We start from the raw sequence: 13,174 nt of genomic DNA on the forward strand, positions 1-13,174 counted from the left end.
AGGGTTGTCCAATAGACTGTATAAAGAGTGTTTTTACCCACTCCCTGATACCAATCAATTTGACTAAACTGGAGTAGTTTACTATTTGACCCCAGATTAAACCATGAGCATGTTGAAGATTTAAATGTTTACTTTGCTACACAATTAAAATGTGGCAATATGTAATATTCTTGTCATCATCATCTGATGTTTCTGGGATGAAAACTGAGCAAAGTTCAACATCTACCTTTAGAGTATTCCAAGTCGGACAAAGTTAAGGAGTATTAGTGAAATTATCACTTTTATAGTGGTGTGATGCTTTTCAGTTGTAAATATTTAAATGATAACAACATTTCCAATACAATACGTCTAAAAGTAGTTTAAATAGAGAATTATTATTTTCAAATCATTAAACAACTCTGTTACACCTACCCTGAACAGATCACCTTTTGGTTCCAAGTCTCTTTATTTAAGGCTACTGTTAAATTAACCGACTACTTGTTTTAAGTCATAAATAAACTATAGAATGATTGAAAATGAAGAAGGAAAAAGTTTGGCAAGAACTGCAGGCTCACTCATGTCTCACTGACTGTATGTTATTGTAGTACAACGTGATTCCAATAGATGGTGGTATACTTATACTTTTGTTTCCATGTCTGGGTGTCTGGTTTCGTTGTCTAGAAAGCATGGTCTAGCAGGCAAGTCAAACTGTATCCCGTCCCACTCCCTCTAAGAATCCATATAAGGAGTGAACAAAACAGAGCACACCTGTATATTAAACCTGATGCAATAACACCACAAACTACAGCCTAATAATACACCACATAGTTGAAGCAACACCTCAATATGCAAATAACAACAAATGCTTCCCATTGGTTACTACCAATGGGAAGCAGTAGTTATTGCAGGGCTATTCTATTGCATTTCATTATATTGTCAGGTGTGTATGTTATTTTATATCTAATATAGGCTACTCATATTAGGTCAGATTAACCTGAGCTGAAGCCAAATACAGGAAGAAAAATAGATTTAAAACTGTTGCCCCTCTCTGCAGGTGTTCTCCTCTGAGTGATAACCACCATGTTAATTAGGCCAGTGAACAGCTCTATGAGCAGGAGGAATAGGCTTCTTTGTCTGCAGCTGGTGTACGGGACTGCAACTTTCTAATGTTGGCAAAACTCCAAGTTCGGCAACAATCAGATCACACAATGAAAAATGTCAATAGCTAAATGATGGCGCGTCTTATAGAAAATTGACGATTTTGCACAGACACCATTTATTATCATTCATGGTCAACATTTATTTATGATCATTTATTGACTCTATATGTACACCTTTATAATAATGTAATTCAGGATGCGAAGGGCTGCGTGGTGCACAGCACATGGTGTGAACATTTAGATCCTTTACGCGCAATTCTACCCAAATAAACCTGACAATACAATTACGACGTAAAAACCAGATATCATGTTGCAGGAATAACAAAAAAATATATATATATACATTTTTTTATTGACTGTGTTGCTGTCTCTTTCTTCCGCTTACACATATCTTTGTTCATAGCTGTGTACAATTTGAGCACAACATGCGGGAACGGCGGAGCAGCGGTACCGGGTAGAGTTATCCCCCTTGTTCTCACATGTGCTCCGCCCGCCTGCGCTGATTGGATTGAACATTACCACCACAGTACGAGTGGCTGCGTGTGTTTTTTTCACCCTCACTCTAAGAAACGCCCACCCATATGACCGGTAAAGTCAGTTCAAACTGAAAAACACGCTGCCTGCACTCAGACTATTCAAGAGGCGTTCATGTATGGTGCAGGGACTCTACCTCTGAGCTACATTTTTTTTTCTAAAGCCTCACAGGTATTAAGACAGGTTACGTCTGTTAATAACTTTCCATGATTGCGTCTGACATGTTTTGTGTGTCATTTCAATCTAAACTGATACACTAATCAAGACGTGTCTCGGAATCTGCTGAGTGCGCTCACTGGATGCTTTGGCCGAACAGGTGGCGCAAGCTCCGGTTAACGCACTTTATCGGACGTTAAGCATTTAATACCCGCCCTAAAGGTGGGAGACAAACGGGCTGCGTAATTTTGTCCCTTGTTAAAAGGGTACATCTGACAAGGGAGCTGTGATGCCAGTTGCAGACAGCGACATGGTAGTAGACAACAGCCACGGGTTCTATGAGGGTAAATCCCTAAATAGTGCCGGGAATGACAGCATCCCGTCCTCTCTATGCAGTCCTGCGGCGGACATCCTAAAGAACTTTTACCACACCAAACGGGTCGGGAACTATCTGATCGGGAGGAAACTGGGAGAAGGATCGTTCGCCAAAGTTAGAGAAGGTCTCCATGCGTTGACTGGTGAAAAGGTAAGACTGCGGGTGGAAATGCAACCTGGTTTAGTTAAATTGTGTGTAATATATTGTGTATTCCTTGCCTTTAATTATTTCTATTTATTATATTTGCATCTTGGGATCCTATCACATACCATCAGAATTAAAGTTAAATTAGTCCTCCTGATATCTTGTACTTAAAAACTACAACTTTTGAGCAAATATTTAAACTTTTCTTTTTTCTTTTAGAAGATTATCTGAGTTTGTTCTGACTATAATAACCTATGTTTTGAACATGTAAGATCCCGAGTGACATGCAGCATGGGTCGCCTTTTAGTTTCAATTTCCATTGCAGTGGATAGTGTCAGCTGTCCATTGACTCATGCCTGCATGTCAACCAAAACACCTGTTTATATTGACAGTTTAGCCATACATTATTTTTGAAATGTGTCTACCTAATCAGTTATAGACTTCTTGGAGAAAGTGACCAGCCCTGTTTGGAAATGGAAGGCTTTGTTAATGAGCTCATGCTGCACCACCAGCTGTTGAACTCAGCCATATGCACAGCAGGGCTCGTTTTCTAGCCAAGCTCCAGTGACAATATTTACTTTTTGTGTGTGTGAGAGACAGAGAAAGCTGTCTATCTGTTTTTTTCCCCAACATGTGGTTGGAGAACTAGTTGTGTGCTCTGTGGCTCTTTCTGAACCTCTTTGTCTGCTGGTGGTGGTGATCTCACCGCTGTGGGCACTCAGGGCTCTGATAGGGACATAGAGGAAAATTGGCCGACCTATGAGAGAGCAGAGCTGCTACTTGCATATGAAATCATGTCGTTGATTTATGGGCTTCAGCCTCATTATGATTCCGCCAGCGCAGGGCTTTGATATGGACCACCATTGGCCACTGGTTGCCTTTGTCTCTCCAGGCTGTTTTGAGAGGCAACCAGGGCATTTGCATATTGGAAAACAAGCACCCACTTTTCCTTACGTGTCCCTACATGTAGACCCATGTCTGTTTGTGCATGTGTACAACATAATATGTGTCACTGAAATTCCTATTTAGCATATTTAATTATTACCTTGTCCTGTGGCCTCCCCCCCCTTTCCGTTTTGCTGTGAGAAGAGAAAGCGCTCCTCTGCTCTGCCCTCACTCTCTTTGTTGAGGATGATGCAAACGCTGGCAATCACACAACCAAGCAGAGCACATGCTCTCTCTCTCTCTTCACACTCTCTCTCTCCTTCAGGTCCAACAGGCGCTGGGAGGTAGAGGAGGGCAGTGGGTTTATTCAAGCAAAAGGGTAGTACAGGGGAAAGGAAATACAGTAGAGGATCCTTTTTTTAGCATCCCTAGAAAGCCAATGAGGATGCAGGGATGAGAGACTGTTTGTGAAAGTAAGGAGAGGGGAAGGATGGTGTTGTCATGGTCAGAGGGCTGTGGAGGTCATACGCATGTGTTTTTGATGTCTGTAACCCACTTTCCCCTCCATATCACCCCCACCTCCCCCATTTTCTGTCTGAGGGGCGCCTGATAAACAACTGAATCCCCCAGAAGCCCCCTGGCTGGGCACACCCTTCCCCCTCTATATCCCCAACCTCCCCCCCTCTCCACATATAGACTAACCTACTGTAAATACAGTGCCCCATCCCCCCCCCCCCCCCCCATACACACCCTACACCCTTCTCTTATCCACACTGCTTGGCGTAAACATGGGCCATCTATTAATGTATTGTGACAGCTCCACACACATACACACACGCACGCACACACACACACACACACACACACACACACACACACACACACACACACACACACACACACACACACACACACACACACACACACACACACAGATACAGCCAGGTTTAATTAGCAGCTGTAAAAAGGTTTTCAGAGGTGAATCAATTATCAGAGATGAAAGGACGAATGTAAAAAAAAAAAAGAGAGACAAGCTGAAGGACAGAAGAAAGAGAGGACGCACACACAACCACTTTGGCCCTCACCATTTCATTAATGGATATGGTGATTAGTTTCGCCGGTCATGCCTTTCCATGTCTGTGGGCTCTCCTTGAGATGATTTGCTGGGTATGGTAGCCATGCTCTTGAACTCAGTCTAGACGAGATACAAGGAGACACGGGCAAAGGATGAAATAAAGTATGGGTACGTTATTGAATGTAATTAGCTATAGGGGGAAGTGTTTGTCATAAAGGACATGTTTGGTGGTTTTATGAGAGGACTGCAGGTTTCTTCTCCAATGAGACAACAAGGACAGTGAAACACATAAAGAAGATGCTGGGATGAGTAATTCAAGAAAACGCCTTAATGCATCTGCCGGGAAATCTGATTTCCCCCAATCTGTTGAATCTGCGTCAAAAAATGAGCCCTACTTTACCTTCCCTCAGTCTCCTTTCTACATGTGTGTGTGTGTGTGTGTGTGTGTGTGTGTGTGTGTGTGTGTTTAGCTGCAACTAAACTCTGTGGCAAATGGGGGAATATCAACTGTCCATTTGGCCTTGGCACCTTCTTAACAGATAACATTTGCTTTTTCCCCTAGTTTATGATGGTTCAGTAACCCCTCCAACACACACACACACACACACACACACACACATACCTCCCCTTTCTGCCACCTCAGGACCGTATAGCGCCTGGGTAGCCCCACATTGGGAGCAGCTGTGAGGGAGAGGTCAGTGTCGAGTTATATACCCCGGAATGGAGACTGAGAAGCTTATCACCTGTTACACTAGAACCCTCTGTGTCTCCAAGACACAGCAATGCACTAGTGCTGCATTCTCCATGGGTATTATTCACAATATCATATGGTGCAAGAGCCAAACTTCAGCTGGAAAGTCAGTGCTTTTTCTACAATTAGTTCCACACCTCTAATCTTTCTTTCTCCTGTCTCAATTTTCTCCAGGTGGCGGTGAAGGTGATTGACAAGCGAAAGGCCAAGAAGGACTCTTATGTGACCAAGAACCTGCGGAGGGAGGGCCACATCCAGCAGATGATCCGCCACCCCAACATCACACAGCTGCTGGACATCCTGGAGACGGACAACAGCTACTACCTGGTGATGGAGCTGTGTCCCGGCGGGAACCTCATGAACCGCATCTACGACAAGAAGCGCCTGGATGAACGGGAGACTCAGAAATATATCCGGCAGTTGGTGCTGGCTGTTGAGCACCTGCACAGGGCGGGTGTAGTGCACAGGTAAAAAACACACGCATTGCTCTTCAATGTTAGGGCGGAACTTAAATACCTCTTCCTCTTTGTGCCATTTATGGGCTCTTGAGTCAGACATGATCCTCCTTCTCAAAGTGTGCGTAAATCCGTATTGTGCACATTACTTAATCCACAAATAACCATATTTGCCATGCTTTAAGAAGTTCCAAAGAGGGCTTCTAAGAATTTCTTACAAAATAAATACGATTAAAAAATAATAATAATAATAATTAAAATAAAATAAAATAAAAAGCAGAATTTCGAAGCACTGTGCACAGATATTAGTCACTCCAATGCATTTCTCCTACAGATATTATTACATCTTGTGATAAAATGTTTTATTTAATTTAGGGGAAGAAAACCTCTGAATCAAATTGCATATATAAATTTCACAAAGCTCTCCCCAGGAAAATTCAATTATTGGTCTCTCAGAGCCTGGGAACTAAATTTCTATCATGGTGAGATGGCCCATGTAGATAACTGTATAACAGGATTTATAAGACAGAGCAGGGATCTGGTGGCACACAATAGACCCTGAGAATCAGCCAGCGTGACCCACATTGGGAGGGGCGGAGGGTGGGGTGGGGTTGACCTCTCCTGCTGCTTGTGCATTGTATGATGATTTGTGGCTTAGATAAGTAGTCTGATGTAAACACGGACACTCTTTGTCTTACAGGGATCTGAAGATAGAAAACCTCTTGTTGGACGAGCAGGACAACATAAAGCTGATAGGTAACTCAAGACCTCTTACATTTACAGTCTCTAACTCACCTCAAAACTCTCTCTTTCTGTTTCTTTTCCTCTCTTCCCTGCTGCTTCTTTTTAATTTCCTGTGAATAAATCGTGCAGAAATGACATACATTAATTTACAAGTACATTTCCCACAGCAAAGAACAAAAATAATATTCAAGTCGCTAAAACTAAAAGAAGACTTTTGATGTCAGTTACTTTACGAGTAATTAAAATATTTTTCTCAGTGTGACATGTAGTGTGTCAGCATCTAACATGTGGCGAGGAGCTAAGAGCAATTAAATATCCTGTTAAAACCCTTACAAGTTCTCACCGTAGTGCTAATCTGCTTCCGTTTGTGTGTGTAACACTGTGACGGGGCGACTTGTTTACCGAGTGAGCTGAAAGGACAGTAATAAACCCAGAAACAACACTCACCCCACCTCTTCTGTCCCTCAGATTTTGGCCTCAGTAACTGCGCAGGCATCTTGGGATACTCAGACCCATTTAGCACCCAGTGTGGAAGTCCGGCCTACGCCGCCCCAGAGCTTCTCGCCAGGAAGAAGTACGGGCCGAAGGTGGATGTCTGGTCCATGTGAGTGCATTCTCCTTTTTGTTTTTCAAAATGTTGTTGCCAAATCAACTTATTTAAACCCATTTATTTCACGAGTGCACCCCGAGCTGAAGTGTGCATTTTAATCTTCCAGTGGTGTGAACATGTATGCGATGTTGACTGGGAATCTGCCGTTCACCGTGGAGCCCTTCAGTCTGCGAGCCCTGCACCAGAAGATGGTGGACAAGGAGATGAATCCTCTACCTCCCTCGCTCTGCACAGGTAAACACCGCGTGTCATAAATCGTACATGACAAAGGCGTTCTTCTATTGTGAAGCAAAGATTAATCATGATACTCACATGTCACTGCAATAACCCCTCAGGATAAAACCGACATGAGCCTGGTGTCAAAATATATATGACGTGTTAACAAGATAAGTTCTGGTTTGAATCGTATGAGCGAAAGAATGTGGACGCTCTCGTGTCTGCCAAGAGACGCACGCAGGAAAGGTCACTTGAAATGTGTAGATAATAAGCTCCTGTGTGTTGCTGGAATGTCAGGTGCCTTCGTTGTTTAGCTTTACGTGTGGCTATCAAAAAGGCCCAATAGATAAACAAGCTCTCTGTCTGCCTTCTGAAGCTTTTTGTTTTCAATGTCATGTCGGTTTAAAAAAAGCAAATGGCAAAATAACTTGAGAGAGAGTACTATACATACAAGAAATCAGATGTGTCTTAATGATTAAGACTCCTTCATTAAGGCTCTTTATTACTTCTCCATTACATCCTTTTAAGAGAAGAGACACCCTGCTTACCTAAAAGTAAGCAAACGGCTCTGTGAGTTTACTGAGAAATGTAACCTTTGATCGGTGCAGCGATGTACAAAACAAACTGAAACTGTTCGATGACAAGCATTTCTCATGAAAGAACTGTAACTTGGCAGCTACGGCAGAAATACAATCCTATCAGTCGCCACCATACTAACCTTTGAGATATTTAGTGTATGCCTTAAATAGAACACCAACAGAAATGTAAACAGTAACATTTCTTTATACTGTAAATTCAAGACCATTAGCAGTTAAGCAGAGGGGAAGAAAATACTCAACATGTAAGACGTTTTGAGACATTATGAGTATGAATAAACATTTGCACTAACAACATTTTCTATTGTGTTTGTTCAAAAATAAATAACAGGTTTTACCTGTCCTGTTAAGACGCTGGCACTGCATGAAAGGGATAAATTGATCATGATAATTATCTCAAAGTATTTGTCAGAACTATTTCTTGTAGCCTATTATATATTTGTAAATATATATTTGCATAAATTCAAAATGAGAAAATGTTCGCTGGAAGAATGGACGCTCACCGCAGTTGTAATTATGTCACAACATTGTCCCTTGCTAACACCAGTAAGGGATGGCTTAACCCAGTTATGTAAGTTATTAATTAAGCGAAGGACATAGATGTGTCATCTCATCTGTCTTATGTTATAACTGAATGAAAGCGGATGAGGAAGATTAAGGTCAAGTTTGTAAACTTGTACTCTGCTTTGACTAGTCCTCGAAAACACATGAGTAATGTGCTGGGTGGGGGGGGGGGCGGAGAAATGAGGCAATGTTAATTTTCAGTCTCATAGCTGTCAACAAAAAGAACACACATTTCTGATGCAAAGCATGTCATGTAAAAACATGTTTCAGTTTTGGCAGCTTTATGAATATTTTTTTTCCGCTCTCTGTGTCTCAGCTGCCATCTGTCTTCTGAAGAAGCTTCTTGAGCCAGATCCCAACAAGCGCCCCAATATCCATCAGGTGATGGCTGATTCCTGGCTACAGCTGGCCAACAAGAACACAGGGGCACCGTACCTCAACAGGTAAACTCGCGCACATTTAAAAGTTTGTATTTTGCAGCAGTACCCTATGTTGTCTATTTTTTTTAGCATAGAAATCCTTTTTTTGCCTTCAGTTTTAAAGCATCACAAAGCATTAACTTTCTCGCTCTGCATTCCCCTTCTGTGACCAGGATCCACATCGAGGAAATAAACCACACGGTGTTGCTGCATATGACGGAGAAGATGAACTACAAGCACAGTGAGGTGCTGAGCGCCGTTCTCACCAACCGTGCCTGCCACACTCTGGCTGTCTACTTCCTCCTCAACAAGAAAATGAAGAGACTCTCTAAAAAATACAGGGTAAGGAAATCCTCGCTAACACCTGTCCTAAGCTATTCTAAATAACAGAGGGTAAAAGAAAAGCATGTGAAATCTTATACAAAACATACTTAACCTTAAAAAAAACGATTTGAAATTGGTTTCTGAGCCGAGAAAGGGTTACAAAACAGCAGTAACTATCAGGTGATAATCTGGTTGTGTAAAAACAGGTTTGTCATAATGCAAAGGGCTGATATAATGTGTGCTTTGGCCCTGTCTGTTTTTAGGAGATGCAGTTCCAAGAAACAAAGAAAGGAGAAAAGCAGAAAACCGAATACTTCCAGACCCAGTGGAGGAAGCACGTCGACAAGCTCACCATTCCTCCCAAGCAGACGCCTGTCTACCTGGCTGTTGCCAAGGGGCCCAGCAAGGAGAAGAAACACAGAACAGGTGAGGGATCATATGGTGCCGTGCAAAAAACACCAGATTTGTAAAAAAAACAACAACAAAGATAATAGAATATAGTATATTTGTTTTAAAAAGTACCATTTATTTATATATATTCATACAGGGTAGGTTGACTGAGCATGTATTTTCTTTACACAAATGTAGTTACCCATCCATCTGTCCGTCCGTCCATCCACTCCTCCTTCCATCCATCCACCCATCCGCTGTTTGTCTGTCCATCCATCCGTCCACCCACCCTCCCACCCATCCATCCATCCATCCCTCCATCTGAGAGGAAACATCCTGGTCGCCAGTCAATCGCAGGGCTGACACTTTTTAGATTGAATTTACCTGTCAGATGAAATTAAGTACAAAAGTGAGTATATTATTTGGAATTAAACTGAATTTAATCTAGCAACACAGCAGCATTATTACCTTCTTTTTTTTTTTTGGCCTGGGAATTTTTACAAAGAGCGGTGTGTGCTCGGAGTCTGTCAGATGACACTCCTTGAACAAAAGCTTACAAGTTACAACAGGGAACAGGGGTAAAAACTGGGGCCTAAGGTTCTCTCCTCATTTGACTGGTTGAAGTGGTAATGTATAGAGAAAACTATAGACAGATCCAGCATGTCAGGTCAGTCCGGTCTGTACTAAATCTGTACACGATGTACCTTTACACCTGCCTGTTACATGCTGTCAGATGAATGCGCCTGTGAGACTTTTTCACTGACATGACATACAGTATCTAGACACGCAGGGCACTAAGTCAGTCCTCAACCCTTCATTCAGTTGTTCCTGTAGCGAGTTTTGCAAAAACAAATATTTGAAATAATTCTTTGACAGTATTTCATAACTTTAACAATTCTTCTCATTTCCTCCTCAGGTATATTGCGTGCCATAACTGGTGGCCATCGTAATTCACCTCTGGCACCACCCGGCACTGTTGCCTCTTCCTCCATGGAATATCTAGAGATCCAACCTCTCTTTTCCAACACCCCTAAGCAACGGAGGCGCTTGGCCACCCTGCCACAAGTCAACACGAGCCCAGAACACAACATACCCGCCCCACCAGCACCATCACCGATTGGCATGCATTCTTTCGGCTCCCTCTCCAAAGCCGAGCAAATCGAAGACACCCCCACATCACCCTGGTACAAGCTGACCAACGGGACTCTGTCCCCGCCCCGCCACGTCTCCGCCTTCCAACCCGACTCCTCTTACTTGAAGAAGGCCACAATCCCCAGTCCTCCTGTCCTCATTGTCAACCCGCAGCCCAAGAAGAGCGTCTCGTCAGATTGGGGCGGTTCTTCTGACACCAGCGGCAGCCCTCCCAGCACTATAGGAAGCCCCCCAGGGAGCTCTGCTTTCAGCCCTCCGAAGTCCGCCTTCAGTGCCCTCAACCCCACCTCAGCATTCAGTCCTCCTTCTAACAGCAGCAGCAGCGATCCCGACAGCCCGACGCACCGCAGCAAGTTCCCCTCCATGGGAATCGGACAGCTCCTAAAGAAGAAAGTCAAGCTGCAGCCGTTCTCCTTCCGGCCAGAACAGGTCGTTGAGGAAGTGGTGTCCCCGCCTCCCTACCCCATGCAGACTCTCCTCTGTGCTTCAGGTGCACTCAAGACCCTCTGCTGAGAGATGCACGAAAAAAGTTAATAATAATTAAAGAAAGACTGAACTCAAGGCCCCTCTCAACATTTTGTTTAGGTTGGAGGTCTTCCAGAGCGGCCTTTTGAACTGTGAACTTCTCCCTTTTTATTTTTATTTTTTACGACTGAGCCACTTTTAAAAAGAAGAAGAAGAAAAGAAGAAAAGAAAAGGGGGTTTGAGTGAGTTAAAATAAAATAATGTATCTCTCAGTACCGCTCTCATTATGTAATAAGAGGTGGTGACGCTGAGAAGATGAGATTTGAAACGGATCCCTGAGCAATGACTTAACCTCGCTGTGGCCTAGATACAGAGTGGACACGGGACATCATGTAATACACACACGTGCACATACATACACACAAAACACTGTATTATACACTGAGTTAAGAGCTACTCTCTTATGTAACATTGCTGTAACTGGTTACTAAATGAGCCGCAAACTGATTCACACCAGCTAACAGACCCCAACTCTTACCCTTACCCTAAATTACGTGTATAAATGTTTTGTCTCTGTGAAAACACTCTCTAAGACTCTCTTGACTTCTTGCCAGCTGGCACTGTATCCTCAATGCTGACTAGACGAAGAAGCTCACTGCACTATTCTTAAAAACCAAAACCTGTAGTAACAACGGTGTTTTTACCATCTTTTACCTCACTGCATTATTCATACGTTAATGTATGTCAGTCAATTGTGACATGCTTGTGTGGATTTTGCCACGGCGTTGCAGTGTCTGAGCGTTAGTGCCATTTAGAATAACACACCTAAGTAGAAGTAGGTGCCGAAGAAGAGTCGAACTCTCACTTTTTATAGCGTTTTCATAAACTATCACTCAACACTGATAATAATTCACAGCTATAACTTTTTATATACTAGTGTTACATCATCTGTACGACCCACAGGAAAACTGTCAAAGTCTTAGTTATGACTTTCTAACAGCCTGTTCTTAGTCGGCTTTGAAGAAAAGAAAAAAAAAGATTTAAAAAATAAAGCATCAAAAGCCTTATGAAACTTATGAACCTCGCCAAAGGCTGAGAGTATGAAGGTGGGAGAATCACGTAACATCCATGAAAAGAATTTACTTCCTTTTGTCTTAATGCTGTAGTTTGTGCAATAGTCTTAAGTGTTAACTGCAATGACGAGTATTTGCCAAGAGCTCTCTGAGAGTGATGTGAAAATTGTGCTTGTAAATAACAATACGACTCCTGTGTTCCTGTCACTTATGTCGTTCCGTACGAAGGGATTGTAAAATGTTTGTCGAAACTGACACTTTCACGTCTTAGTGGCTCCATAAAACTATTTGACAAAAAGGCTTCCAGTGGCACATGAGGCTTTCTCACTGTTAAGATACTGTTGAATCTCTTCCTGTTCAAATGAAACATTTGCATGCAATGTTTTTCACGAGTCGAAATGTACTGTCAACATTTGAAATTACGTCTTTTTACCTTTTTTTTCTGGTTGACACTGAGATTGATACAGACTCGATGGGGGTGGTCTTTTGTAAGATTTTCTAATGGATGGTTTTGTTTGAGTGTCAAGAGATTTCTATGCTGTATAAAGTATTTTAAATATTTATACTGAATCCATTATGTGTCTGTCTGGTCTTTTAAATGCACCTGCTTACTGTCTGGCTTCCTTTTACATGTGCTCCGTGCACACATAAAACATGATAAAATATAGAATTAATACACTTAAATCACTACAATTAGGTAAGTAATTTCACATAATCCAACATTCTTGTAATTTATGTATAATTTACACAAAGCCTGAAGCGTTTAATTTATTCCTTAAACTCTCAGAGTACTTCATGAAATGTGGTCTCCCTGCTATGGAATGGACCATGTCGCTTTACAACCTCAATGTGCCACTTGTCTCACATACCATGCAAATTTCCCACGGAACACCTGTGGTGGGTAAAAAAAGAAAAACGCACCATTGGAACAGCTGAAGGATCCTTAGAACTGATACACTCACACTCGCACATATATTACGACCCCTCCCTCTTTACTCATTCACACACACATACTGTAGACCCTAATCCACTCAGCTGTGGCCCCCATCATAAACCTCTTTGGGTGACACTGGCCTGACGAGACAAAAAAGGGGGATCACCAGAGC

The 13,174-nt window shown here is 42.5% G+C and overlaps 1 protein-coding gene across 1 annotated transcript; it reads left to right on the forward strand.

Moving 5' to 3' along the window:
- Nucleotides 1–1,753: 1,753 nt before the first annotated feature.
- On the forward strand, nt 1,754–12,638 carry hunk (hormonally up-regulated Neu-associated kinase). The gene is made up of 9 exons (XM_029448843.1): nt 1,754–2,355; nt 5,235–5,527; nt 6,216–6,271; nt 6,728–6,863; nt 6,976–7,103; nt 8,562–8,688; nt 8,838–9,006; nt 9,252–9,414; nt 10,295–12,638. Exons 1-9 carry the CDS (start codon nt 2,119–2,121, stop codon nt 11,041–11,043), a joined length of 2,058 nt encoding a protein of 685 aa, XP_029304703.1. The 5' UTR covers nt 1,754–2,118; the 3' UTR covers nt 11,044–12,638.
- Nucleotides 12,639–13,174: the final 536 nt, after the last annotated feature.

The sequence above is a fragment of the Cottoperca gobio genome, chromosome 14 (genome assembly GCF_900634415.1).
Source record: "Cottoperca gobio chromosome 14, fCotGob3.1, whole genome shotgun sequence".
Taxonomy (NCBI): domain Eukaryota; kingdom Metazoa; phylum Chordata; class Actinopteri; order Perciformes; family Bovichtidae; genus Cottoperca; species Cottoperca gobio.